General features: G+C 34.1%; 1 protein-coding gene across 5 annotated transcripts; it reads left to right on the top strand.

The window, feature by feature from the left end:
• Window positions 1-647: 647 nt before the first annotated feature.
• On the top strand, window positions 648-14,973 carry LOC110023514. Of its 5 annotated transcripts, XM_020722979.1 has the most exons (3): window positions 648-1,367; window positions 5,557-5,559; window positions 14,663-14,973. In XM_020722979.1, exon 1 carries the CDS (start codon window positions 752-754, stop codon window positions 1,364-1,366), a length of 615 nt encoding a protein of 204 aa, XP_020578638.1. In that variant the 5' UTR covers window positions 648-751; the 3' UTR covers window position 1,367; window positions 5,557-5,559; window positions 14,663-14,973. The 5 variants fall into 5 exon arrangements, with proteins under 5 accessions (XP_020578638.1, XP_020578639.1, XP_020578636.1 ...); XM_020722980.1 differs by lacking the exons at window positions 5,557-5,559; window positions 14,663-14,973 and adding an exon at window positions 11,834-11,851; XM_020722977.1 differs by lacking the exon at window positions 5,557-5,559 and having other exon boundaries at window positions 649-1,367.
• Window positions 14,974-23,101: the final 8,128 nt, after the last annotated feature.

Genomic DNA, 23,101 nt, shown 5'->3' with positions numbered 1-23,101 from the left:
CCGGGCGTAGCTCTACGTGCAGACTCCCAGTGATATACCGCTATGTGTATTATATCGGGCCCACCTAAAAAAATATTAAAGTTGAACAGCGGACTACGCAATAACCCTGAAATAACATGCGCGGTTCCACTTCAATAAGATAACACTACATAAGTTATTTCAGGGTTATTGAATATAAACTTATATATTTTACTTCAATAACTCCGAAATAACCCTAAAATATCATCTGCGGTGTTATTTCGGGATTATTGAAGTAGAACAACAGATGTTATTTCATGATTATTTCTGGGTTATTTCAGAGTTATTGAAGTGAAATATATGTGTTTAAATTTAATAACCCTGAAATAACCCCCGCGATTCCACTTCAATAACCTCTAAATAACTTCGCGATGTAGCACACATGTCATCATATCATTAGAGTCCGCACATAGAGCTACATCCGGAGTCGGAATAGAAAATTTTTCAATCAAATTAGGGTTGAACAGTTGAAGACGAGTCAGATTCGAATAAAATTTTTCAACTCATATAACATTGAGATCGAATGAAGATCGTTTTCTTGAGATCTAATGGAACTCAACTCACTCGCCCGAATTTTGAAGCACTCTAATCTTATTAATTACCACGAATCTACTATTACCTAGTAAATCTCCGTTCCCCTTTACCATTCTATTTTCGCCGTCCGTATTCCCGTCTAAATTTTCCCGGACCATAAAATCGAGTCGGCGGACGCCGTAACAACAGAGCCATCGCGATGTCTTCGGCGGCAGCGGCGCCGGAGATGTTTGCGACGGAAGCAGCAACTCCGATGAGACAGGGCTATGCTGTCGAGCTCTACTTCGATCCGGCCCTCGAGAACCAAGTCCTAAAGGCTTGGAACGTACTAGCCCGACGACAGATCAGCACTCAGCTCATTGAGATTGCCGCTCGCCCACACATCACCCTCCTCTCCTCCCCCTCAATCGACCCCGCTCGATTCCTCACTGCCGTTCGATCCCTCGCCGCCCGCCTCGAACCACTCCCTGTCTCCCTCTCTTCCGTCGCTTCCTTTCCCGGCGGCGGCAGCGGTGGAGGGGTTCTCTTTTTTGGGCCAACGCCGACCTCGGCTCTGCTCGGGCTCCACACGCAGCTTTGTGAGATTCTGCGGAAGGAAGGGGTAGAGGCGGCGGAGGAGTTTCGGCCGGATTCGTGGGTGCCACACTGTCCTGTGGCAATTGACGTGCCGAGGAACCGGATGGGAGAGGCTTTCTGCATACTTAGGGATCTGAAGCTACCGGTCTCTGGATACGCGATGGATATCGGGTTAGTGGAGTTCTCGCCAGTGCGGGAGATATTTTCGGTGCCTCTTGGGGGCGATGCAGAGCCTTGAGGTATGTGGGAAGACGGGAAGTTGGCTAGTTTGATTTATTTGAGTTTGGATTTTTCTGGATCTGAATTTGGCATGCTGGATTCGGGTAGCATTGCGGTTCTAATTTTTTCTTGGACCATGAGATTGCTTTGCATGAAGAACTTCCAATGGTAATGAAAGTTGAAACCTAAAAGCGAAACTAGGCTGTGAAATCATCTGAACTGATGTTTGATAGCATTGTTTGTATCTTGTATTCCATCACTGTGCCATTTGTTTATGCTTGAAGCTTATGCTGTGTTGTTTCATAACTCTTGTTCTGGAGGCTGTTTATAATTTATCTATGTCCAAGAGATAGAACTTATTATCTTTATTAGATTACCTTGCTGTTTCAATTAATGACTTATAAACCATTCTATTTAACCTATATCATGATGCTAAACCAATTAGTTGATTTTTCCTTCTGAATGTGGAGTGTTGTGGAATACAAATACTTGTGCTGAATTGTCAAGATGGAACATAGGAGTCGTGAAATGAACAGAACTATTGAAATTGAATTTTTAAATCTTCTTTTTTTATTTAGGGATATTGTATGACCTGATATTTAGAAAGGAGAATGAAATTCCATTAAAGCAAAATTAAATAGAGAGGTACAACATGTTGTGGTAGTTGTAGAGGAGGATGGTAAAATTTGTAGTTTCTTATGTGAACAATACTGTGCTTTAGAGCTTTAAAATGAATATCCGCTCTTTTCATCATCTTTTTTTTCTTTATTTTGTTAACATTTTAATACGGGCAAATAAGATTGTATGTTTATTAAAGTATATTATTATAAATTAGGATTGAATGCATAAGCAATTGAATCCCTTCATATCTTCCTGTCTTCTTCTCACTACATGTAACTTGAAACTTTTGCTTTTTAGAAAAATTTTGAATACAGAGCTTCATATCCTCATGATGGCCTGAAACATACACTTTATAACAGAACATGCTGAAAAATAGCAGATAATGTTGATAGTGATAAAATACTAGCATTATATACATTCTATTTTTAGTGCGTAAGCTTGTACATTAGGAATTAGAGAATCATCCACTGATCAACTATTCAAGATTTTTTTAGCTTCACAAAAAGTTGTGACTTCTCAGTTGGAACATGACTATGCGATGTAGAAGTTCTTGATATTGTTACACATGGAACATGCATCAGTTGGCTTCTAAATTATTAAATTTCTTAAATGGAGATGGAAGAATTGATGATCACATCATCCTCATTTGGAAAAAATGGCTCTTAGTTAACCACATTTCTTATCTACATTCTTAAACTTAGTTGTCATCATTATGTATTTGATCATTCTAATGTACTTGATTTAGCATTACAAATACTAAAATGACTCATTCCACAACTTAAGTTAGATTGTTCTTTCTTTAGTCAGTAGACATATTGCCTATCTAATATTTGGTTCATATTTGTCTTTTTGGTTAGTCTGCAATATTTTTCTTTAGGCAGATATGCAACCTTTAAAGTTCAATTTAATTGTTGTCTTCCTGGAAGACTTATAGTTTTTTATTTATTTTAGTGGTTAGATTGAGTGTGATTTTATATAATACCCGTGCTTCATTGGATGACCTTTATTTTAACTAAAATTATTCAATACAAAAATTTCTATTACCATTATAAGGCCATCAGTGCACGGAGTAACGCTTTGTTTGGTTAAGCTTATGCATTTACAAAAGTTTGTTTAAAAACAACTTTGTAAAAAACACTATTTTAAAGTTGTTGTTGCTAAAGTTGACATTACTGCTTCAATAAAATATTTTTTCTATGCTTTTTTAAACTAAAAAGAGCTTTTTTAAACTAAAAAGCACTTTTTTACCGTTTGGCTATGCTATTAGCTTTAGCTTTTTTTATATAAAAAACTAAATGGGGGTTTCTTGGTTGCTTTCCTAGTTGGACCAGACTGGTTCAGTTGGAGTCGGCTATGGTGGAAATTAGGGTTGGTCAGCCTAGAAAAGTGGGCTACTTCCCAAATCGGAAGGGGTCCCACCTCTCCTAGCCATCTACTAGTATTTATGTGTGTTTTCTGGTTTTAGGGTTCAATTTTCATTGAATTTTTTGTAGGGACAGCCATCAGCGTCTCAAGTTCTCCCTTCTATGATTGTATCCGAGTACAGATGATGCTTCAGTTAAATTTTGTTCATAGGTGGTGACTATCTCCACACATTTCCTCATTTCTTCCACCCACCTGCTCTTTGTCAGCCTTATTGCCACCCACCTCCTCTTTGTCAACCTTATTGCCACCTACCTGCTTGCTGCCAACGTTCTTGCGTCCCTACCCTACTTGCTACCAACATTTCTGCGTCCCTCCCTTGCTTGCTGACACCCAACCTGAGAATCATTGCAACTGTTACTGCCCTCACCTTTTTCTCCAAACCTGTTGCCGCACCTCCCCCACAACTCTACCTATTGTCTAGCCGCACACCTACATCCATCTTGTTGCCACAAGCTCTCTCCCCTCGCCTAAAACTCTCTGATTGCACCACCTCAACCCATAGCCCACCACCTTTGCCATCACCCTAGAGTGTCTTTTATGTTTGTGTTGTTTTTCTATTCTCAAGAGTCCCTGTTTGTAACCTTATTAAATTTCACCAAGAATATTTTTATTTCTATTATGGTTTGGGTTAACTCTGGTATCAGTTAGTATCAGAACTACTTTAACCCTAGTCTTATCTTAGGTTTCCTAGCATCCGCCTTACCCTTCCATCAAAAATTTTCTTTCATATCCGCAATCACGCATTCCAATCCCCAAACCTTAATCATGCCACCAAGAAGATACATGAGATCTATCAACTTCAACAAAGGCTTGCATTGACGATGGAACCTAGGAGGAAATTACTCTCGAACTTAAGCTGGAGAGCCGAATGGGAGAAAGGGATGAGGATCTGAATCCATTTCATAGGGAAGACGTCATTGATGAGGAATCAGGTTCCTAATCTTCAAAATTTAGTATCAGAGAAGGCCGAGAGAGGAGACAACATATGGAGGACACTGGGATTTTGACATTAAAGTGGATTTACCAGCATTCGATGGAGGTATCGATCCAAACAACTTTATCGACTAATTGCATTCTGTTGAGCAAATCTACTAGTATAAGAAAGTGCCAGAGGATGAACGATTAAAACTAGCAGTAATCTAGTTGAAGAAGAGCGCCTCGTTATAGTGGGAAAACATGTAGAGATAGAGAAAGATAGAGGACATTGACAAGATTACTATTTAGGAAAAAATGATGAAGGAGATACAGAGAAAATACTTACCTTCTCATTACCGCCAGGATATGTTTTTGAGATTCTAGCACCTACAACAGAGAGATCTATCAGTGGACGAGTTCACAACGTAGTTTGACTGATTGCAGATGAAGTGTGAGTTGGTCGTGTCAGAGGAACATACCATAGCACGTTATTTGGGGGGCCTGCAACTATCAGCAACATTGTGCATCTGCAGCCTTATTGATCGCTGGGAGATGTCCAAACCTTAGCCTTGAAGGTGGAGATATAACAGAAACAAAGCAAACAAATACCGTCATTCAGGTAGTCACCCATAGTTGGAGACATCATCAAGAGCACGCCTCAAGGAGTTAAGAAAATTGGTTTAGATAAGGATAGAACCACCCCGAGTGAGAAGAAGCTTGAGAAGAGTGACACACCTATTATAGTTCCTCCCTGAAAATGCTTTAGATGCCATGAATTTGAGCACATCACCTCCAGCTGCCTACGAGTCAGGTCGTGTCTTTTATAAAGTAGGGTGTCGTGGAGGAGATTAGAAACGAGGCGGCAACTGAAGAATAAGGTGAGGTGTATTATCTTTCGCTTGGATGAGGGTGAATTGCTTGTGGTTCGACGGGTCCTATAAATTGAGGATATGAGGGATCTGTAGTGGTTTCACCGCAATATATACTACACCAGTTGCACTATGAATGGGAATGTATGTAGTCTCATCATCCATGGAGGGAGCAACAATAACGTGGCGTTTACAAAGATGGAGAAATTAGGCCTCGTGACTTAAAGGCATTCCCGATCATATTCTCTGACATGGTTGAAGGAGAATAGTGTCAACATTGACTGGATGTGCCTAGTGGAGTTTTCGATTGGAAGTCATCTGCGGGATTTGGTATGGTGTGACGTGGTGCCCAATAATGTTTGCCACCTTTTTTTGGAAGATCGTGACAATTTTACCGTAGGACTCGACACGATATGTTCACCTAGGATGGTAAGCACATCATCCTTCTACTTCGATGGAGTCTGAGATCATAAGTGATTTTTCCAGCAGAGAACCGTCGATGGTATTCATTTTGGTGATGATAGAGGATGACAGGACGAAGATATCAATATTAAACATGGAGCAACCCGTTCAAAGAGTGTCTCAAGAAATCACGCTCGATACCTCACAGCCATGGCCACCACCTTTCATGGAGATTCAAGTTACCCACACGTCATATTATGTTGAGCCAAACATAAATTACTTTGGGAGGATTCAACAGAATACATGTGACACAAAGTTTTAGGGAAGCTCAGTAGTTTACTGCCAGCAGACTGGATTTATATGGATGTATGCACACAAGTGGAGAAAACTCCTGTGTTTTGGGAGACGGTGTGATCCAAAATGGGATCTAGGTGCTACTAGGGCCACAGTCGAAGCTTCTTTAGCCCCAGGAGATTATAGCAACGCCATCACCGTCAACTTGGAACTAGAACCTTCAACGAATGAGATCGAAACTACCTCACCCTCGGGAGACTGACGTGGGAGTTTCCAGGTTGCTTTTTTGGCTGAATAGGACCAGTTCAGCTGTGGTAAAATTAGGGCTGACCGACTTTAGGAAAGAGGGCTGCCGCACAAATAGGAAGAAGGGTTCCATCTCTCCTAGCTATCTACTAGTATTTATGTGTTTTTTAGTTTTACGGTTCAGTTTTTTGTTGATTTTTCTGCATGGACAGCCATCAGCATCTCAAGTTCTCATTTATAGAGTTGTATCCGATGACAAGTGGTGCTCCGACTGTATCTTGCTTCGAGGTGGTGACTATCCCCATATATTTCCTCACTTCTTCCACCCACCTACTCGTTGCCATCATTCGAGAACCACTTGCTCGCTGCCAACATTCCTGGGTCCTTCCCCTGCTTGCTGACGCCCAACCCCCTGACCTACAACTCCTCAATTCCACCACCTCAACCCGCAGCCCACCACCTTCACCATCGCCCTAGAGTGTATTTTATTTTTTTGTTGTTATTTTTTTATTGTCAAATGTCCTTGTTTTTAACCCCATTGAGTTTCAACAATAATATTTACATCTCTATTATGATTTGGGTTAACTTCGGTATCACTAAAATATTTTTAGTCAGACAGTCCATTAAATTAAAAAATATTTTTTTTATTAAAACGAAAAGCGCTGTGACCATTGTTTCAGACAATGCCTAAGCTAAATTTTATAGTTTTCAGGCATAGCTTTGTATTTAGCAACATGGGGGGTTGATGGAACTTGGAATTGAGCTTTAAATTCTTTCGGCTTTTTTTCAACCTAGTGAATTAGCTACAAATCTGAATGAGTTTTTACATTCCCTATTCACAAATTCTCATCAGCTTAGTAAATTTACAGCTAACTTATTTTAAAAGCTTTTGTTAGCATTTTTTGCATTCGAACTTTGGCTTAGTAGTTGCATATTTTTTTGTTTAATGGTGTTTCTCATATGCGTGTAACTTGTTTGAAACCGATATGGGACATTATAGGATCTAGGATTTTCTAATACAACAACAACAACAACAAAGCCTTAATCCCACTACGTGGGGTCGGCTACATGAATCCTTTTTCTCCATTGCGTCCTATTTAGTGTCATATATGTTGATCTAAAATGAGATACACAAAATCACACTCGCAATGAAATTTGCATTTCACAAACTTTTAAATTAGACAATTAACTGTCCCATTTGATGGAAAAAGACAAAGAAATGCAAAATTTACACAGGTAACAATATTATAATCATCTGAAAGAATCACACACCAAAATAAGATCATAAAAAAGTTGCATTTTTATCAAGAATTTGACCACAGCTAGAAAATTCTGTTTGTTTAACTAAATCCACTTATGCCAGGAAAATGATAACTAAAATTATAGAATATAAAGGAATATGCAATGTTGAACAACGAGATAACTTCCGTCCCAAAGGTTTGTAGTCACCAACAGTCCGAGCTTGAAAGGCTTGTACCCAACTAGTACAGATAGGAACAAAAAAACTCTAGGAAGCATTATTGAAGCCTAATGATAACTAAAATTATAGAATATAAAGGAATACGCAATGGTATCAACAAAAAATTAATTTGGGCCTCAAACCGGAACAAGGAGATGACTTCCCTTGCAAAGATTTGTAGTCACCAACAGTCCAAGCTTGAAAGGCTTGTACCCAACTAGTACAGTTAGGAACAAAATAACTCTAGGAAGCATTATTGAAACTTTTTTTACATGCCTCAGAAACTTCTATTTATAATCATAGATTCCCCAATTTATAATATCCAAATATAGGTTTGGCAGCTATATCCAATGAAAAATCCATTTGGAGTTGAATCCGTTGGCTGATTCTCATGCAAAACCACAATGAAGTCACACGGACAAATTTGCAATTCTTTTGAGTTAAGAGGCTGCAAGTGATAGCGATAGAGCAACAATTAATGCAAGCTAGAGAGAACCAGTACTCCTGAAGCAATGCAATATCAGCAACGAATAAAGGTTATTGGGAAGTCTGAAAAAAGCTAAGTCCAATATTCCAAGTAAAGCCCATTAATTACCAAGGATATTGCCAAAGACGAAATAAACCAGTTAAAGAACCAATGAATAAACTAAACAGAGAGCAAAACAAAGAATCTTAGTTGAACTATACCAACAAATGGAATCAAAACAAATCCAAGGTGGAGAAAAGTTTCAAAACATTTGAGAACTATGGACGTTTATTAAGTGAAGAACATTAATTTACTAAATAAAACAACTACTAAAATAAAATAACATAAATTAAAGTAGATTTAGCGCTCAAACTATCAGTCTACTCATCTCAGTGCACACAATCTATGTTTGACCAGTATAAACTTTGCGTTTTTCACTAAATTTGCTTCAAATGAGAAAAAAATGAGCTCAAAAGAATTGATCATTTGATATTTATAAGCAAACTAAGGCTAAATTATTGTGCTTTTCATGCATTAATCAATGAATTATTTAATGTAGATTGGTTAAATCAATTCATAAAATACTTTTGATAAGGATTAATTGAGCATTTGATATTTGCAAAGCCAATTTGTGGCATAATTATTGTGCTTCCTATAAAACAATCTAATGAGTCATTACGTCTACATCTGTCAAATTAATGCATAAAATATCTTTGATAACGACCATCACTAATGGACGTAATCACATCATCTAATATTGCTTATGCAGTCAGATGCGTTGGATCTTAATCCCCAAGGAAGCAATGAACTTTGAGAGGAAGTCAAGGCATTAGTAGCGGGTGCATAAAATAAAATGAAATCAGATAAATTGAGTGTTAAACTAATATCAGAATTTTTGAAATTTTAGCGTACAGTTTTCATGCTAATGTGTTGCCTTTTTATATGGTCTTGTTTTTCTAGTAATTAATTTTTTGGTTGATTTTGCAAAGTAACATCTTAGATTCTATATAAACTTTTACCTTATCACCCAATTTGAATTATATTTATCTCCAATTCTGATCTTTAATAAACTTATAATTGTAATCATTAAAATTTTTGTATGAGTACTTTTATGCAACCATGTAAATGACCAATATGTTAAGGTAAATAATCACAAATGCTAAAATAGTAGTTTTTATTTCTAAATAAATTATTAGTGAATGAACTAATACCAATTCTTTGAGAAAGAGATAAATAAAATTAAAAAAAAAATTCACACAAAATATGATTGCTTTATGAACAAAAAATGCTTTTAAAAGTAAATTAATCCAAAGGTTTTAAATTTTAATTGTGATGATTTATGAAGATTTAGATATGACCGGATTGATGAGTTTTAAATTCAAAGTTTTCTTTGAAGTAATCATCATAAAAAAATCTTTAAAAATGTTGGCGCAATGTAACTCTCTTCTGTATTATGACTTTTCAAATCGAGAAACCAAGAACTAAATGTAAAATTGATTTCAATCTCATCATGATTATAGGAATATTGTTGGCAGATGATGTCCAAGAATAGTTTGCCCTATTGATTAATGAATTGCAACAACCATGTTTGTACAGTTTCACATTTAGGAATAGATTATGCTTCTTATCAGAATTTTAGATTTTGATATGGTCATATGTTCAATTTCAATTTCATATGTGTTCGCTGACTTTTTAAACCCTAAGTTTAGGTTCATTAACATATTATAATGTATTTGCAATTCAGATTTAATAAAAGTAGATGTAGGTAGAGTCATGTTATAATTATAAATCTTCTTCAGTATTTAATTTATCATTAAAAAATATTCATGAATTGGTTCTCTTATAAGATAAACTTTGTTCATGCTTTTTTTATTCTTTATTTTTTGCTTGGTGGTGTATAAAAAGCCTTCCATTTACAAACAACTGTTATTCAGCTTGCTAAGATGCTAGTGTTTGACTGGATCATTAATTGAGCTGAGTTTGGACATATTTAAGCTCACTTTTTTTAACAAGTTAAACACAAATGGAACCTTATTTGATTGTATTCCAGTAATATTAAGCTTCTATTATTACTTTTGCTTTTGTAAATTCAACTATCTGCGGTTCAAATTTATTATAATATTTGAATAAAAATTTCAAATTATAAATTCACTTTAAAAAGTTGAATAAATTATATCTTTCAGCAAATATTGGAATATATGTTGAGCCTCATGATTATCATATTATAGTTTTCTAAAGCCATATCGTACTCAACTTTATTTAATTTACATTATATTATTTTTTATTGAACTAATGCTAGACTGTTAAGCTATGTTTCTAAATCTAATGAGGGCATCTTAAGTTATAGAGCTTCTCTATGCAGATCTTGTATGAAAGAAACAAAATTTCATACATAAGGTCAATTTTGTAATTCATAAGCATCTAAGTTAGTTGAAACCCCAATAAAAAAAATTTTGAAAAATCCACATAAGCAATAATTTAATTATTCCTAGAATTTTATACTCAGTGGCTATAAAAAGCTATAGAAAGAATTGTATTCACTAGCACCTGAGCACATAGTAGAAACAAATTAAATCCGGAAACTAAATCCGGAAACATTATATTATTTTTTTTTTTTTTTTTTTTTTTTTTGCATTCTTTGGGAACCCCTTTTTTAAATTAGAGATTCCCTAACTTAAAGATTAGAAGATAAGTTTAACAACTATATATAGTCAACAAATTTATAGACTCAAAGTCATGGTTGGAACTCTTGTGCAAAAGTGCAAGAAAGTCTCACAAGTACTTAATCAACTGCAGAACTTAATCGCAAGTCACAACCTGAGGTGCACTAAGCTTAACTAATTAAAGGCTCAAAATTTTAATAATAGAGGTTGAATCAGCCAAGGAATGTGTGATTGAACATAATAGAGAGCAAAACTGAGAACTAGTTGTCAAATCTAACTAAACCATTACAAGAAAATGAACAGAAAGACGAAGAAAGTTTAAAACATTAGAAAACATGGCATTTTGTACAATTATCATATGCATGTTTATCACGGGAAAATATTAAACTTTTGAAGAAAAAAAGCTAATAAAATAAATAACATAAATGAAATTAAAGTCTTTACTTTGACTCTCAATCCACTTATCTGAACATATGTCTTGATTTTTTTATAAATATAAGCCAAGATGTTTGTATTAAAACAAGCTTGAACTAAAATTTTACTTTTATGCATCTTTGTTAGTGCCAATCGAATCTAATATTTTATTAATTTTTCTCTTATGGTTAAATTCTTTTTTCTCCCATTATAATATCTCAAAAATATTATTTAATTTTTCTGATTTATTTTTTATTTAAGTTCTTACTGTCACTCTTAATGCTTCTAGCACGATCAAAATATCAAAATATCATTTATTTGCTTAGCTATTATTTTGCATAATTTTGCCTAATTGGTTAGCGCAATAAAATCATGATAAACTAAAGTTTTGGCTTAAATTTATTATCCTCTTTACATTATTTTTTGTTTAGCTTCATTAAATTGTTTGATGTCTCAATTGTACTTTTATCTTATCACTTTTTAAGTAAATATTTCTTTCTATCAGTTATGTTGTGTAGCTTTCACTCAATCACCGTATCTCATTATATACAATCTACTTTGAAAGTCTTATAGAATTTCTGTGCCAATATTTTTAATAAATTTATTCATTTAATCCACTCATTGTTTGGCTAATTTTTAAGTTCAAATTTGTCTATCTTAAGAACATATCATAAATGATTGATAATATAACTTCCACCATCTTATTTTTTAGGTAATTAGACTACAACAACCAAAGCAACAACAACAACAATAACAACAAGCCTTTACTTTATCCCACTAACTAAATGGGGTAGGCTACATGAATCCTTTTTCTCCATTGCATCCTATTGAGTGTCATTTTTCATTTAATTCTAATAGACTAAGATCATTTTTTCTACAATAAGCCGAAGTCTTTTTAGGTCTACCCCTACCTTTCTTAATATAAGCCGAGTCTAAAATATTTTTAGGTAATTATATGCTTGATATATTTCTAAACATTTATGATACATGTTTATAGCTATTATTGTATATTGCATGATCAATATTTTTGAAAATTATTTTATAAACTTTCTTTTCTAATTTCTTAACAAAGAAAATTTTCACTTAAAAGTTTAGTTAAAGAGGAGCAAGTTTTCTTCTTGGTTTCTTAATCGTCTCCTATTGTCACGTTTAGTTTTTTCTTATGGTGGTTAATCTATTTATTTATCATTATTAACTTATGTAATCACACTCGTTTTTTTTATCCACCTTATCAATTTAGTCATGAACTCTCTATCCATGACCATCCTTCACTCCTTTTGCCGGCATGCCCAAAAAACAATAGTTAATACCCTTCCCGTTGATTTAAGTTTTTCAGTTTTCATTTTGGTTCTTGCAAATATGTGTTAGTTTGCTGTAATCTAAATGCCATTTAGATCCCCACTGTTAATCATCTCCTATTGTTATTTCTTAGTTTTTTCTTATGGTGGTTAATCTATTTATTTATCATTATTAACTCATGTAATCACGCTCATTATTTTTATCCACCTTAGCAATTTAATTATGAACTCTCTATCCATGACTATCCTTCACTCCTTTTGCCGGCATGCCCAAAAAACAATAGTTAATACCCTTCCTGTTGATTTAAATATTTCAGTTTTCATTTTGGTTCTTGCAAATGTGTTATTTTTTCTCCGATTCTTTCTGCCACTAATTAACTAGACTTCTCTTGTAGTACTTAGCTTCTGCCTAATTTTAGGGCAAAGGTTTTATACCTTGGTGCATTATCTGTTGTGTTGTTCTAGTAATCCCTTGCTTAATTTACACAACAATCCAATTTAGTAGTAGCTCACCTCTTATAGATGATACCCCTCCAACCCTTGTCTGCTTCACTGCAATTGAGATAGTTTTGGAGTGTCACTTTCGGTGAATAGCCTAGTACTAGTAAACATTGACTACCATTCATTTTATGAATTTTTATATAAGCTATTCAATTGGAATAGGCTACCATATTGGCAACCCCCCCCCAAATCTTTTTTTTTGTTGGGGAGAGAACGCTGGTTTTCAAATCAAATCCAATGGAGAATTAAAACGCAAATGAATTGATTTTTATTATATCTGATTTGCGAAGGGCTTAGCCTGATTTTAAATTGATAATTATTGGATTTACTCTAGTTGGGTTGGTTATGGTACTACTATTAAGGCTTGTGGCTAGCAGATAAAAATAGGTCAGAGGCCCCAGATACACATTTGTATCAAGAACTCTTGGCGCAAACTTTTCCTTAAAATAGATCCCAATTTGCTTTAAATATATCATGTTTGAGGTTTTCATAGTGATAAGGTCATTTTTGCCCTTTTTGTTTGGATGCCATAATATTTAAATGTTTTTTGGACAAAGACTCTTTATAAAGTATTATTTGAATAAAAGATTTATCTTATGAGCTTGCATGAATACTTCATTCTAGGTTCTCGTCTTGGCAGTGATTGCCAAATGAAATGAAGTGTGATTTATATCATATTATTTCTCAATGTTTTGTTTTCATTCTTTTGATTCTGATTTCGTAATTTCAGGCTATCTAAGGAGTTTGGAACGTCACATGATTCTGAGATTTATTGTCCGAGGGCTTCTTTCGCAAGACAATTATGTTGGATGGCTGAATTCTGTCTTAGTTTATTTCTTGTATCAAGATATTTATTTGGATCGGAAATCTTTCCTAGTTTATTATTGATTGGGGCTCCATAATTTTTGCAATACTGCAGATTTTAGAGTGAATAGTTTTAAATTGCTCGTTTCTTATTAACGATGTTTCTTTCAGTAGAGATCTATGTATAGGATCATGTCATGATTTTGTCAGAAATTTTTAATTTTTTTCATTTTATATGAAAACTTTGGCAGACAATCATAGTGTCTTAAGATTTGGTGCACATCTTTTGTTGTACCATGATTTTTTGCTCTTCAATTTTTAAAAGAACAATGCCTATAACGTGAGGTGTTTCACCTGTTATGAGTAGCTCTCAAAAATGTCTGTAATTGTATTAGTGCATTCAAAATAATTGCATTGAATGATAAGTAGAGAAATGATAAACTAAGTACCCTAATGATACAAAAATGCATTAAATAGGGATATAGTTTTCATGAAAAAGGCATAAAAACCTACATATGTCGTAAATTGAAACCTTCTCTGTCCAATTGTCACGATTATATAAAAAAAATTATGGCCAATATCATACAAGTAAGACAATCAATTATTCACTCGAGTTCTCATTCCTCGTGCTTTCATCCTCAAGTTATCTTCTCCGACTAATGCATCCAAATTGGATTTTTGTTGCTGGCTGAGGTGTTGCAAATTCAGTTTTGAACAAATATACTATATCCTGGTCATTAGTCTCATCACCAGAATTATAGATACCATGAAGGAATGCAGATTTAACTTATTCTGTTTGTACTTGCATGGCATGAGCTTGAAGCCAACTTGTTCCATTAGAACAGGAAGCCAAATTGATTGCACTTTTACTTTAATTGCATATATGTAAGATTTTCTTATTACATAATCATAATAGTGTTCTAATTTGCCATTTACAGATCTTATACCGCCGCCAAAATAACCGGAAGAAATATGACTAAGAAAATACTTCAGATAAGGGCATTGTTTTTGTAGTGCGCTTGAATATATCCAAGGAATTGCTGTTTTATGAGTGGTGAGAGAGATGAGGCATGTGGTTGCAATCATTTGGGATAATTAATCAAATTACTTGTGACTATTTTGATGAGGATCATTATTGTCTTAAGCCTTCATCCCAATAGCAAAGATTTTATTGTTAGGGGTGATGAAATGTTTAATTTGCTGTGTCTTTGACATTTTTAATGTGCTAATTTTTTATTTATTTTACAATCTTTCTCATTTCATGCTAATTAATGAGTTGCATGAACAAGGCACTTTAAAGAAGATGATACTGCACTTTGTTATGGCCTTTGAACCAGAAGTTTGGTTACATTACCATCAGATTGAATTTGCAGCATTAATAATTTATTTGTTAAATGGGTGATTTTTTTCTTGGTTTTTCCAAAAATGTTTATGATCTTGCTGCAATTTTTGTTTTGCTTCGATGAATTTGGACACTTTTAACTCGGCCTTTCATCATATTTCTGGATTTTATTTGTTTTGTTAAATGGATATTTGGTTGGTTGAAAAAAAGGTGTGCACTATATTTATTTTGCATCCATTTTAATGTTTTGTTTGCTTGGCATGAAGTAAATACAAAGTAGTGAATTCTTCGGAGCTATTTCCAATTCAAATATTTTTTAAGTTTGTTTCCATATCTCAATTTTTACAGACTATAATATTTTGCTGCATTTTATAAGTAATTTATAGTTTTCAATTCAATATTTTTTAATTTTGTTGGTAAAGGAGGAAAGCTGGTATAAAGATTTTCAAATTTTTATTTTTTTTTAATGCAGAAATTAGTGCTGACTTTGCCTACTACATATTGAGTTTTAGAGATAACCTTTACTATTTTCCTTTTAAATTAAAGTAATAAATAAAGGGTGAGAAACCAATGGAACGATTTCCAAAGAGCTATAACGGCTATGATGTGTAAGCCAAGTGTAATGTTCATTGATAACTTTTTATGGCTAGAATTTCTATGCAGTTCATAATAATGTTGTGTTAGAGATTGAAAATCATTAAAACATCAATTCGAGAGATCTCGAGTAAGCCTATCTACAGACACACAAATAAAAAAAAATACATAAAATACAAAGAGCATCAAAATTTAGCGTGAAAATACTCAAGAACTGGAAAAAACTATAGAGCTACATCAAGCAAAAAAAAAATCACTATGAAAAGTGGAGAAATAGAACAAATTATACCATACTCAAGCCTCTCTAAAATCTTGGAACTCAAGAACACTCTTTTCTGTATCACAAGAAAACACGCGATGTTCAACTTCAACGTGCAGTTGCCCTTCTACTTGCCTACTTTACAAAAACAAAAAATGAAGACTTAAATCTCGAATTACAGAAATTTAGTTGCAGGCACCTAAGGGCCACTCCAAGGAATTGAGTTTTTGGGCGCTCTGTTTTAGAAATTGGAAATGAGCCTGGCTGGGCGCATCAATGTCTGCTCTGGTGTCGGGGCATCTGCTCTAGCGATGAGGTGCCTGCACTTGCATATTGGAGCCCCATTGCAGCACCCATGCACTACTATCCTTGCTTGAGTAAAACATTGATCACCAATCATGCTTCATATATAACAATCTTCTACTTAGAGATTGATTACAATCAATTTCTTTCCTCCAATCTATACCCTTCATATTAATGACCTATAGCTCAACCCTCGGTCTCAACCATTTGCACTCCAACAAAAGTCAAACATAACATTAGTTTCTCAGTTGTAACTATGTTAGTCAACATATCTATATAATAATGAGTTGTGTGTATTTTCTCCAACTATAACTGACCACCTGTAGGAGTAAACGAATGAAATGATACTTTAGTTGAACGTGTTTTGTCATAACATGAAAAATGGTGTTTTTTATTAGATGAATATCAATCATATTAATACTATGAAACTTTCCAACCTCTTGCTCCTTGCCTAGTTTTTCATGAAGTCTTGTAGCTAATATTTTTCTTTGTAGCCTGAGTGATAGCAATGTGCTCAACTTCTGTAGTATAAAGTGCACCTTTCGCAATCTGGAACTCAATTCACCGCTTTGTTCCCCAATTCAATGATTCAAATCTGGAAACATGATTCACTGATTAATTCATGCACTTCTAAAATAAAGTGTCTTGTTGATTTATTTCTCTCAAGTATTTGAGAAGTCACTTTACTATCTCCCAATGATATTTTCCTAAATTACTCATTATACCCGTTGACCACTCCCACTGCATGTGCAGTATTTGGACTTGTATATATCATCGTAGACATCAAACTTTCAACTGCTGAAACATATGGGATTCTTTTAATTTGTGTTTGCTTTGCTTCAAACTTGGACGATTGTTCCTTAGATGGCTTGAAGTGACTATCTATGAGGGTGCAAATTGGTTTTATCTCACTTGTGAATTTATGTAGGACCTTCTCAACATATTCTACTTGAGATAACTTTAGTGTTCCTGCACTTTGATTCCTGTTGTTTGTCATCTCAAAGATTTTTTTTTTGTTGGACCTAAATCTTTCATTTCAAACTTCTTTCATAATTTTTTATTGAAATCCTCAATCTTCTCGATATATGCTTCTGCAATCAGCATGCCATAAACATACAAAATAAGTAGAATATAATAATTACCAAACTATTTAATAAAATAATAGTGATCTGCTTGGCACTTAATGTACACATTATCGGACATAAATCTATCAAATCTCATGTACCACTATCTTGGGGTCTGCTTCAAATCATAAAGGCTCTTCTTCAGTCTGCAGATCTTGTCTTCTTTTCTTGGAACTTTATATCCCTGCGACTACACCAAATACAATTGCTCTTCTAAGTCATCATAGAGGAAAATTGTTTTCACATCTATCTATTACAAATGTAGATATTTCTCTACCATCAAGCTTAGCACAACTCTAATAGTTGGCATCTTCATTGCAGGAAAAAATATGTCAGTGTAGTTCACTCCTTCCTTTTGTTAAAAACCCTTTATAATAACTCTCTCCTTATAGTGTCTACTACCATCTGACTCTTTTTTTAGCCTGTAAATCTACTTATTGTGCAGTGCCTTTTTTCCATATAGTTATTATATCAAATCTCATGCCTAATTGGATCTTAGTGATTGTTTCTTGTCATCCATGTCAAACTCCCACTCCTTTGAGTCTTCAACTGGAGTGGTGTCTTCAGAGCACTCTTGTTCACTAAATAGTACAAAAAAGGATAATACCTATATATCAGTTGTGTGATTTCATTAGAACCCCCGACTTTAGTAGCAGGTGTTTGACGAACTTCTTCTGCTTCATTAAACATTTTCTTTTTCGTCTTCTTGATCACTAGTATCTTCTATCTTTACATATTTTGAATGCTCTTCATTTTATTAAAAGTAACATCCCCGTTCCTAATTAATTTCTAATTCTGATAGTCCCGGAATTTGTACCCAAATTCATCTAAGGCATATCCACTCCAGGTTTTTTCATGTAAGCCTTCACTAAAGGTACCAACAAACCACGATTTATAAAATAAACTATAATATTTATTGCTTCTACCCGGAATTATTTTGGCAAACCTACAAGCAAGTTCATACTTTTGGCACGCTCAGTGATGGTTCTATTCATGCTCTCAACACACTCTTTTATTGTGGTGTTCTTAGAATTGTGAACTCATGCATGATTCCCCTTCAAGCACTATAACTTCTAAACATCTCATCATGATATTCACTACCATTAACTGATGTGAGATATTTCAACCTCAAGTCTGTCTCATTCTCAACCATGACTTTCCACTTCTTAAACACTTCAAATATATCAAATTTATGTTTTAAGAAGTATACATTCCTGATGTAATCATTAATAAAAGTGACAAAGTATTGAAAACTTCCAATAAACTGAACTGGAGTAGGACGACATACATTTGTATGCACTAACTCCAACTTTTTGGATTCCATCTTCGACCCACTTTCAGAGAAAATAACTTTCTTTTGTTTACCATAAATATAATCTTCACAATAATCAAACTCTAGACTATAAACCATGAAGTTTGTTCTTAGAAATGAGGGACTTCATACATTACTCATTCATATAGCCAAGTTTTGCAGTGTTGTAGACCCGCATAACCCTTTGTTCTAGCAACACCAATGGATTCATACATCTCATTGATCAAGTAAAGGGTTCTTCAATATTTCCTTGATACATCATTATTGCTCCTCTGGTCACATTCATGAATCACCTGTGAAAGTATTTACATACACCAACCTTGCAAGCTAGTTCACATAAATCAACTTTTTCTTCAAACAAGAAAAATGTCTAATTTTATTGAGCTTCCAGATTGATCAATTTGACAATCTGATATCAACACTACCCTTTTCAACAAATATTCTAAGCCTTGTTATCGTTCAAATACACATTCATTCGATCACTTTGAGTGTAGTTTTTGAACACTTATTTATTGGGGCGTGCATCATCCAAGAGTTAGTATTATCTAAGGACAAAATAAAGAAGTCGCATTAGATTTCATATGTAGAGACATTTGTAGAGAGCTTCATATATGAACCTCCACCACCAACCTTTAAGCTTTACAATTCTTCTTGAAGTGTCATTTTTTCCCCACGATTTCAACATCCACATCTTCCTTTTTCTCTTCTTGACCTGGACTTTCCTCTCCTGATCTTGAATCTTTTGATGCCTATGTTTTTATCCAGATCCATTCATCTGTTCTCAACTTTCAAAGCAGATTTCGAAGTTTCACTGCTCTCCTTCTTACGGACTTATTCATTCAGCACTAACCCCACAATGTTATCAAAGTTTAGCTTCTTGTTACCTGAAGAGTTTCTCATTGCAATGACTAGTCAATCCTAACTGTTTCGTAGTAAGATAAGAGTAACATTGCCCTAACCTCATCATCGAACTTAATGCCAACTAAACACAACTGATTAGTCACGGTGTTGAAGTTATTCAAATGCTCAACTATTGAACTGTCATCCACCATCTTTATTTTGAACAATCTCTTCATCATAAAAACTTTATTTGGAGCTGAAGGCTTCTCATATATCTTTTTTATTGTTGTCATGAGATCAACTATAGTTTTCTCATTCACAATATTGAAAGCAATAAATGAGGAAAGTAAAAGAAGGATCAAATCTTGTGTTGTTCGATCAAGAATTGCCATAAGAAGGATTTATTGTATCCTTCTTATGGCAAATGCAATACATTTTGATACAATAAATCTTTAATTTGCCTTTTCCAGAAAGCAAAGTTCAAATAGTTGAACTTATCTACCTTGTATCTGGCTTCGTCATTTATTACTCACTCGAACCTATGATCTCCAGAAAACTCTGTTCTGATACCACTTGTGTTAAAAATTAAAAAAATACTGAAACACCGCTTCGAGATATACAAAAAAAAAATATGAACATAAGTGCACAAACAGGGAAAAATAGAATATAAAATGAACACCAAGATTTAATGTTGAAAAATCTTAAAACGGTAAAAATTAATGGAGCCACACCACACTAAGAGATCCATTATGAAAAGAAGAAAAATAGTACAAATTATATCACACTCAAGCCTCTCTACAATTCTGAAACTCACAGACACTTCTTTCTCTTTTTCTCACAAGAGAATTAACAAAATCAAATTTTAGCACACTTTTGCTCTTCTGCTCGCTCACTTCCCCACAAGAAAAAATGAAGAATTAAATCTTGTAATACATGAATTTGGTTACAGGCGCCTAAGTGCCACCCTCAGGGGTTGAGTTTCCAATCATTTCGTTTCGGAAACTGGAAGCGAGCCTAATTGGGAGCAGCAGTACCGGCTTTGGTCCTTGGGCCACTGCACTGCTGTAAGGGTGCCCCATTACAACGCCTATTTCTGCTCCATGACACGAGGGCTTCTGGTTCGCCTCCTGATACATGAGATGCTAATCTTTTTACTTTCGTAAAACATTGGTCACCAACAATCAGACTCCATATGTAATATATAATGTTCATTACCTTGTTGTTTTTAGGTGACTTGATTTACTAGAAAACATTATGTGATTTGAGTTTTTTTTTTCTCTTGCAAAAGATTATGGTTTATAATTAGCTTTATATTTCAATGTTCTAAAATGTCAAATTATTATTTTTCAACCTGGCTGGATTTGAGTTCCTTACCAAACTGCATATTTCTAGCCTCTAAGGATATTTATTTATTTCTATAAGATGTTCTAACGACTGATATTGTCTTTTTAACTAATGGTAATTTTTTTTCTCAAATGCTTTCGAGAAGTTATTCGATGGAACTATTAAACCAACTTATATTTCAAATATGAGTGATTAAGGTGGTTGTTGGTTTGCCTGCATTTTCATTGATTAACAGACATCTAATTTTTGTTTATTAAATTATTATTGGTTTTTAGTAATAATAGTTGGAATTTTAGAGGTCAGGCTATTTTAAGATTTGGATGAATCAAGTAATATTTGCGGCTTTGTATTAAGTAAAAGGAAATGCTAACCATTTTGTCTTCTAGTTTCTAAGATGAACTGATAGGGCTTTATCTATATTGTAGATTTTGGGCATGTAATGTAATGACTGAAGAGGATGTTGTAAATAGAATTGGCTTTAAGAGTAAGGATAGTAATGTTATGCAAGAAAATTTTAACTAATGTTCATTAGTAAACTTCATTGCTAAACTATTTATTGGGTTGTTTATTATGCTCATTGCTTCGGTGTTGTGTGGGCACTATTGATTGTATGAATAAAAACATTTAGTCAACTTGAGTTATGCATCATTGTTGATTAATTAAATAACTTAACTTCAACTATTAAAATAACTAGTCTTTCAAAGATTTTTGATGTGCTCTTTTCATTGCCATTGTTGATTGCTTAAGTTTTCCTTTTGTCAAATGAGCAAGTTTAAATTTGCTATGTACATTTTTTTTTTAATTGCAACTTAAAATCACTAATTTTTTAACTGATTTGATGGGATCAACTTTTTTTTCCCTCGTTCACTTATTTTTATGTGAACTCAATTTGGTGCTAACTGAAGTAACAATCAATGGCTAAAAGATCAAATGATAATAATGAATTATCATTCAGTTGGGATGATTTCTAGAAAGACATAATGACAAGTAAAAAATGAGAGGTGAAAGCTAGTCCAGTTAGCATTGCTAGTACAAAGGTGTTCATTATTTTGTGAGAGAGAAAGAGGAACAAAAGAGAGGGAGAGGGAGAGGGAGAGGGAGAGGCAGAGCGAGTGTGAGAGTTCTCCATCCTTATATTCTCTCGTTCTCCCGCTCTCACATCCATATTTGGATGCTTTCTCTCTCTATCCCCTCGCTCAAACCATTCTCTCTTTCTCATTATCTCACCACCGCTCTCCCTCATTCACTCTCTCTCTATATTTTTCCGTTGTCTCTCTCCCTCTCATTCTTTATCGGCTCCATCAGTCTCTCTCTCTCTCTCTCTCTTCTCTCCTCTTCTCTCTTTCATACCCCTCTCTCTCTCTCTGTCTCTCTACTCAAATTTGATTTAGGTTTTAAGGTTTAAGAGTTGAACAACAATTATAAAGATTTAATCCTGAAAAATATTTAACATGAAAGGTATCTTTACAGGTTTTATCATGGATTTGATTTTGATTGTGTTAATATGGTATATATATAATGCATTTATTTATTACTAGAGATTTACTAGTAGACAAAATGGATGTGCCCATTAAAGAACGGGTTGTTTTGTGCTTGTGTACGCTTGTGCAAAGTATCTATAATAGATTCATTCAATCTAACTTTTAAAAAATCAAACAAAACTTTTATTTGGTACTTAAATGTTATGTTGTATACTACATGTGAGTTATAATATGAGATGTAAACCATCGTGCACTTCAAAATTCGAAAAAAAAAATACAATCAAATGATATATTTATGTTTTTTTTTCAATGTATGAACATGAAATACAATCTAAATTCATTTTTATCGCTAATATCATCTATCAAATTTAGGATTGTTTCATAACCATTGATAGAACACATAAATTCATGGCCGCTAAAAAGCTGAGGGTGAAAGTCCTACTCAGCCTAAACTGTGCTCATAGTGGTAATATTTATTTGAGATTCTTTATCTGTAATGTGAACGATATGACAGTTCAAGTGTTCCAAAAAATACAAATTAATGATATATTTAATAATTTTATTAGTATTTGTGCTACTTATGGAAACGATTAGTTGAAACGTACCTTACAAATAAGCAGGAGTGGACCCACGTAAGGTCCAGGGGGTTCAAATACATATTATTTACTTGTATGGTAGGACAATTTGAACTTTTGCCCTTCCTGATATATCACTTTATTCTTTGTTGCCTAATCCACTCCCATGTTGGGTTTAGGGGGGACAGTTTGTCTCCTCTCTA

This window comes from Phalaenopsis equestris, unplaced genomic scaffold, assembly GCF_001263595.1.
Source record: "Phalaenopsis equestris unplaced genomic scaffold, ASM126359v1 Scaffold000224, whole genome shotgun sequence".
Classification (NCBI taxonomy): Eukaryota; Viridiplantae; Streptophyta; class Magnoliopsida; order Asparagales; family Orchidaceae; genus Phalaenopsis; species Phalaenopsis equestris.
The sequence above is the reverse complement of the archived record's forward strand: the minus strand, read 5'-3'. Positions and strand labels throughout refer to the sequence as shown.

Coding starts and splice junctions, on each gene's coding strand:
- LOC110023514 (XM_020722979.1), top strand. CDS start 752: ATGTCTTCGGCGGCAGCGGCGCCGGAGATGTTTGCGACGGAAGCAGCA.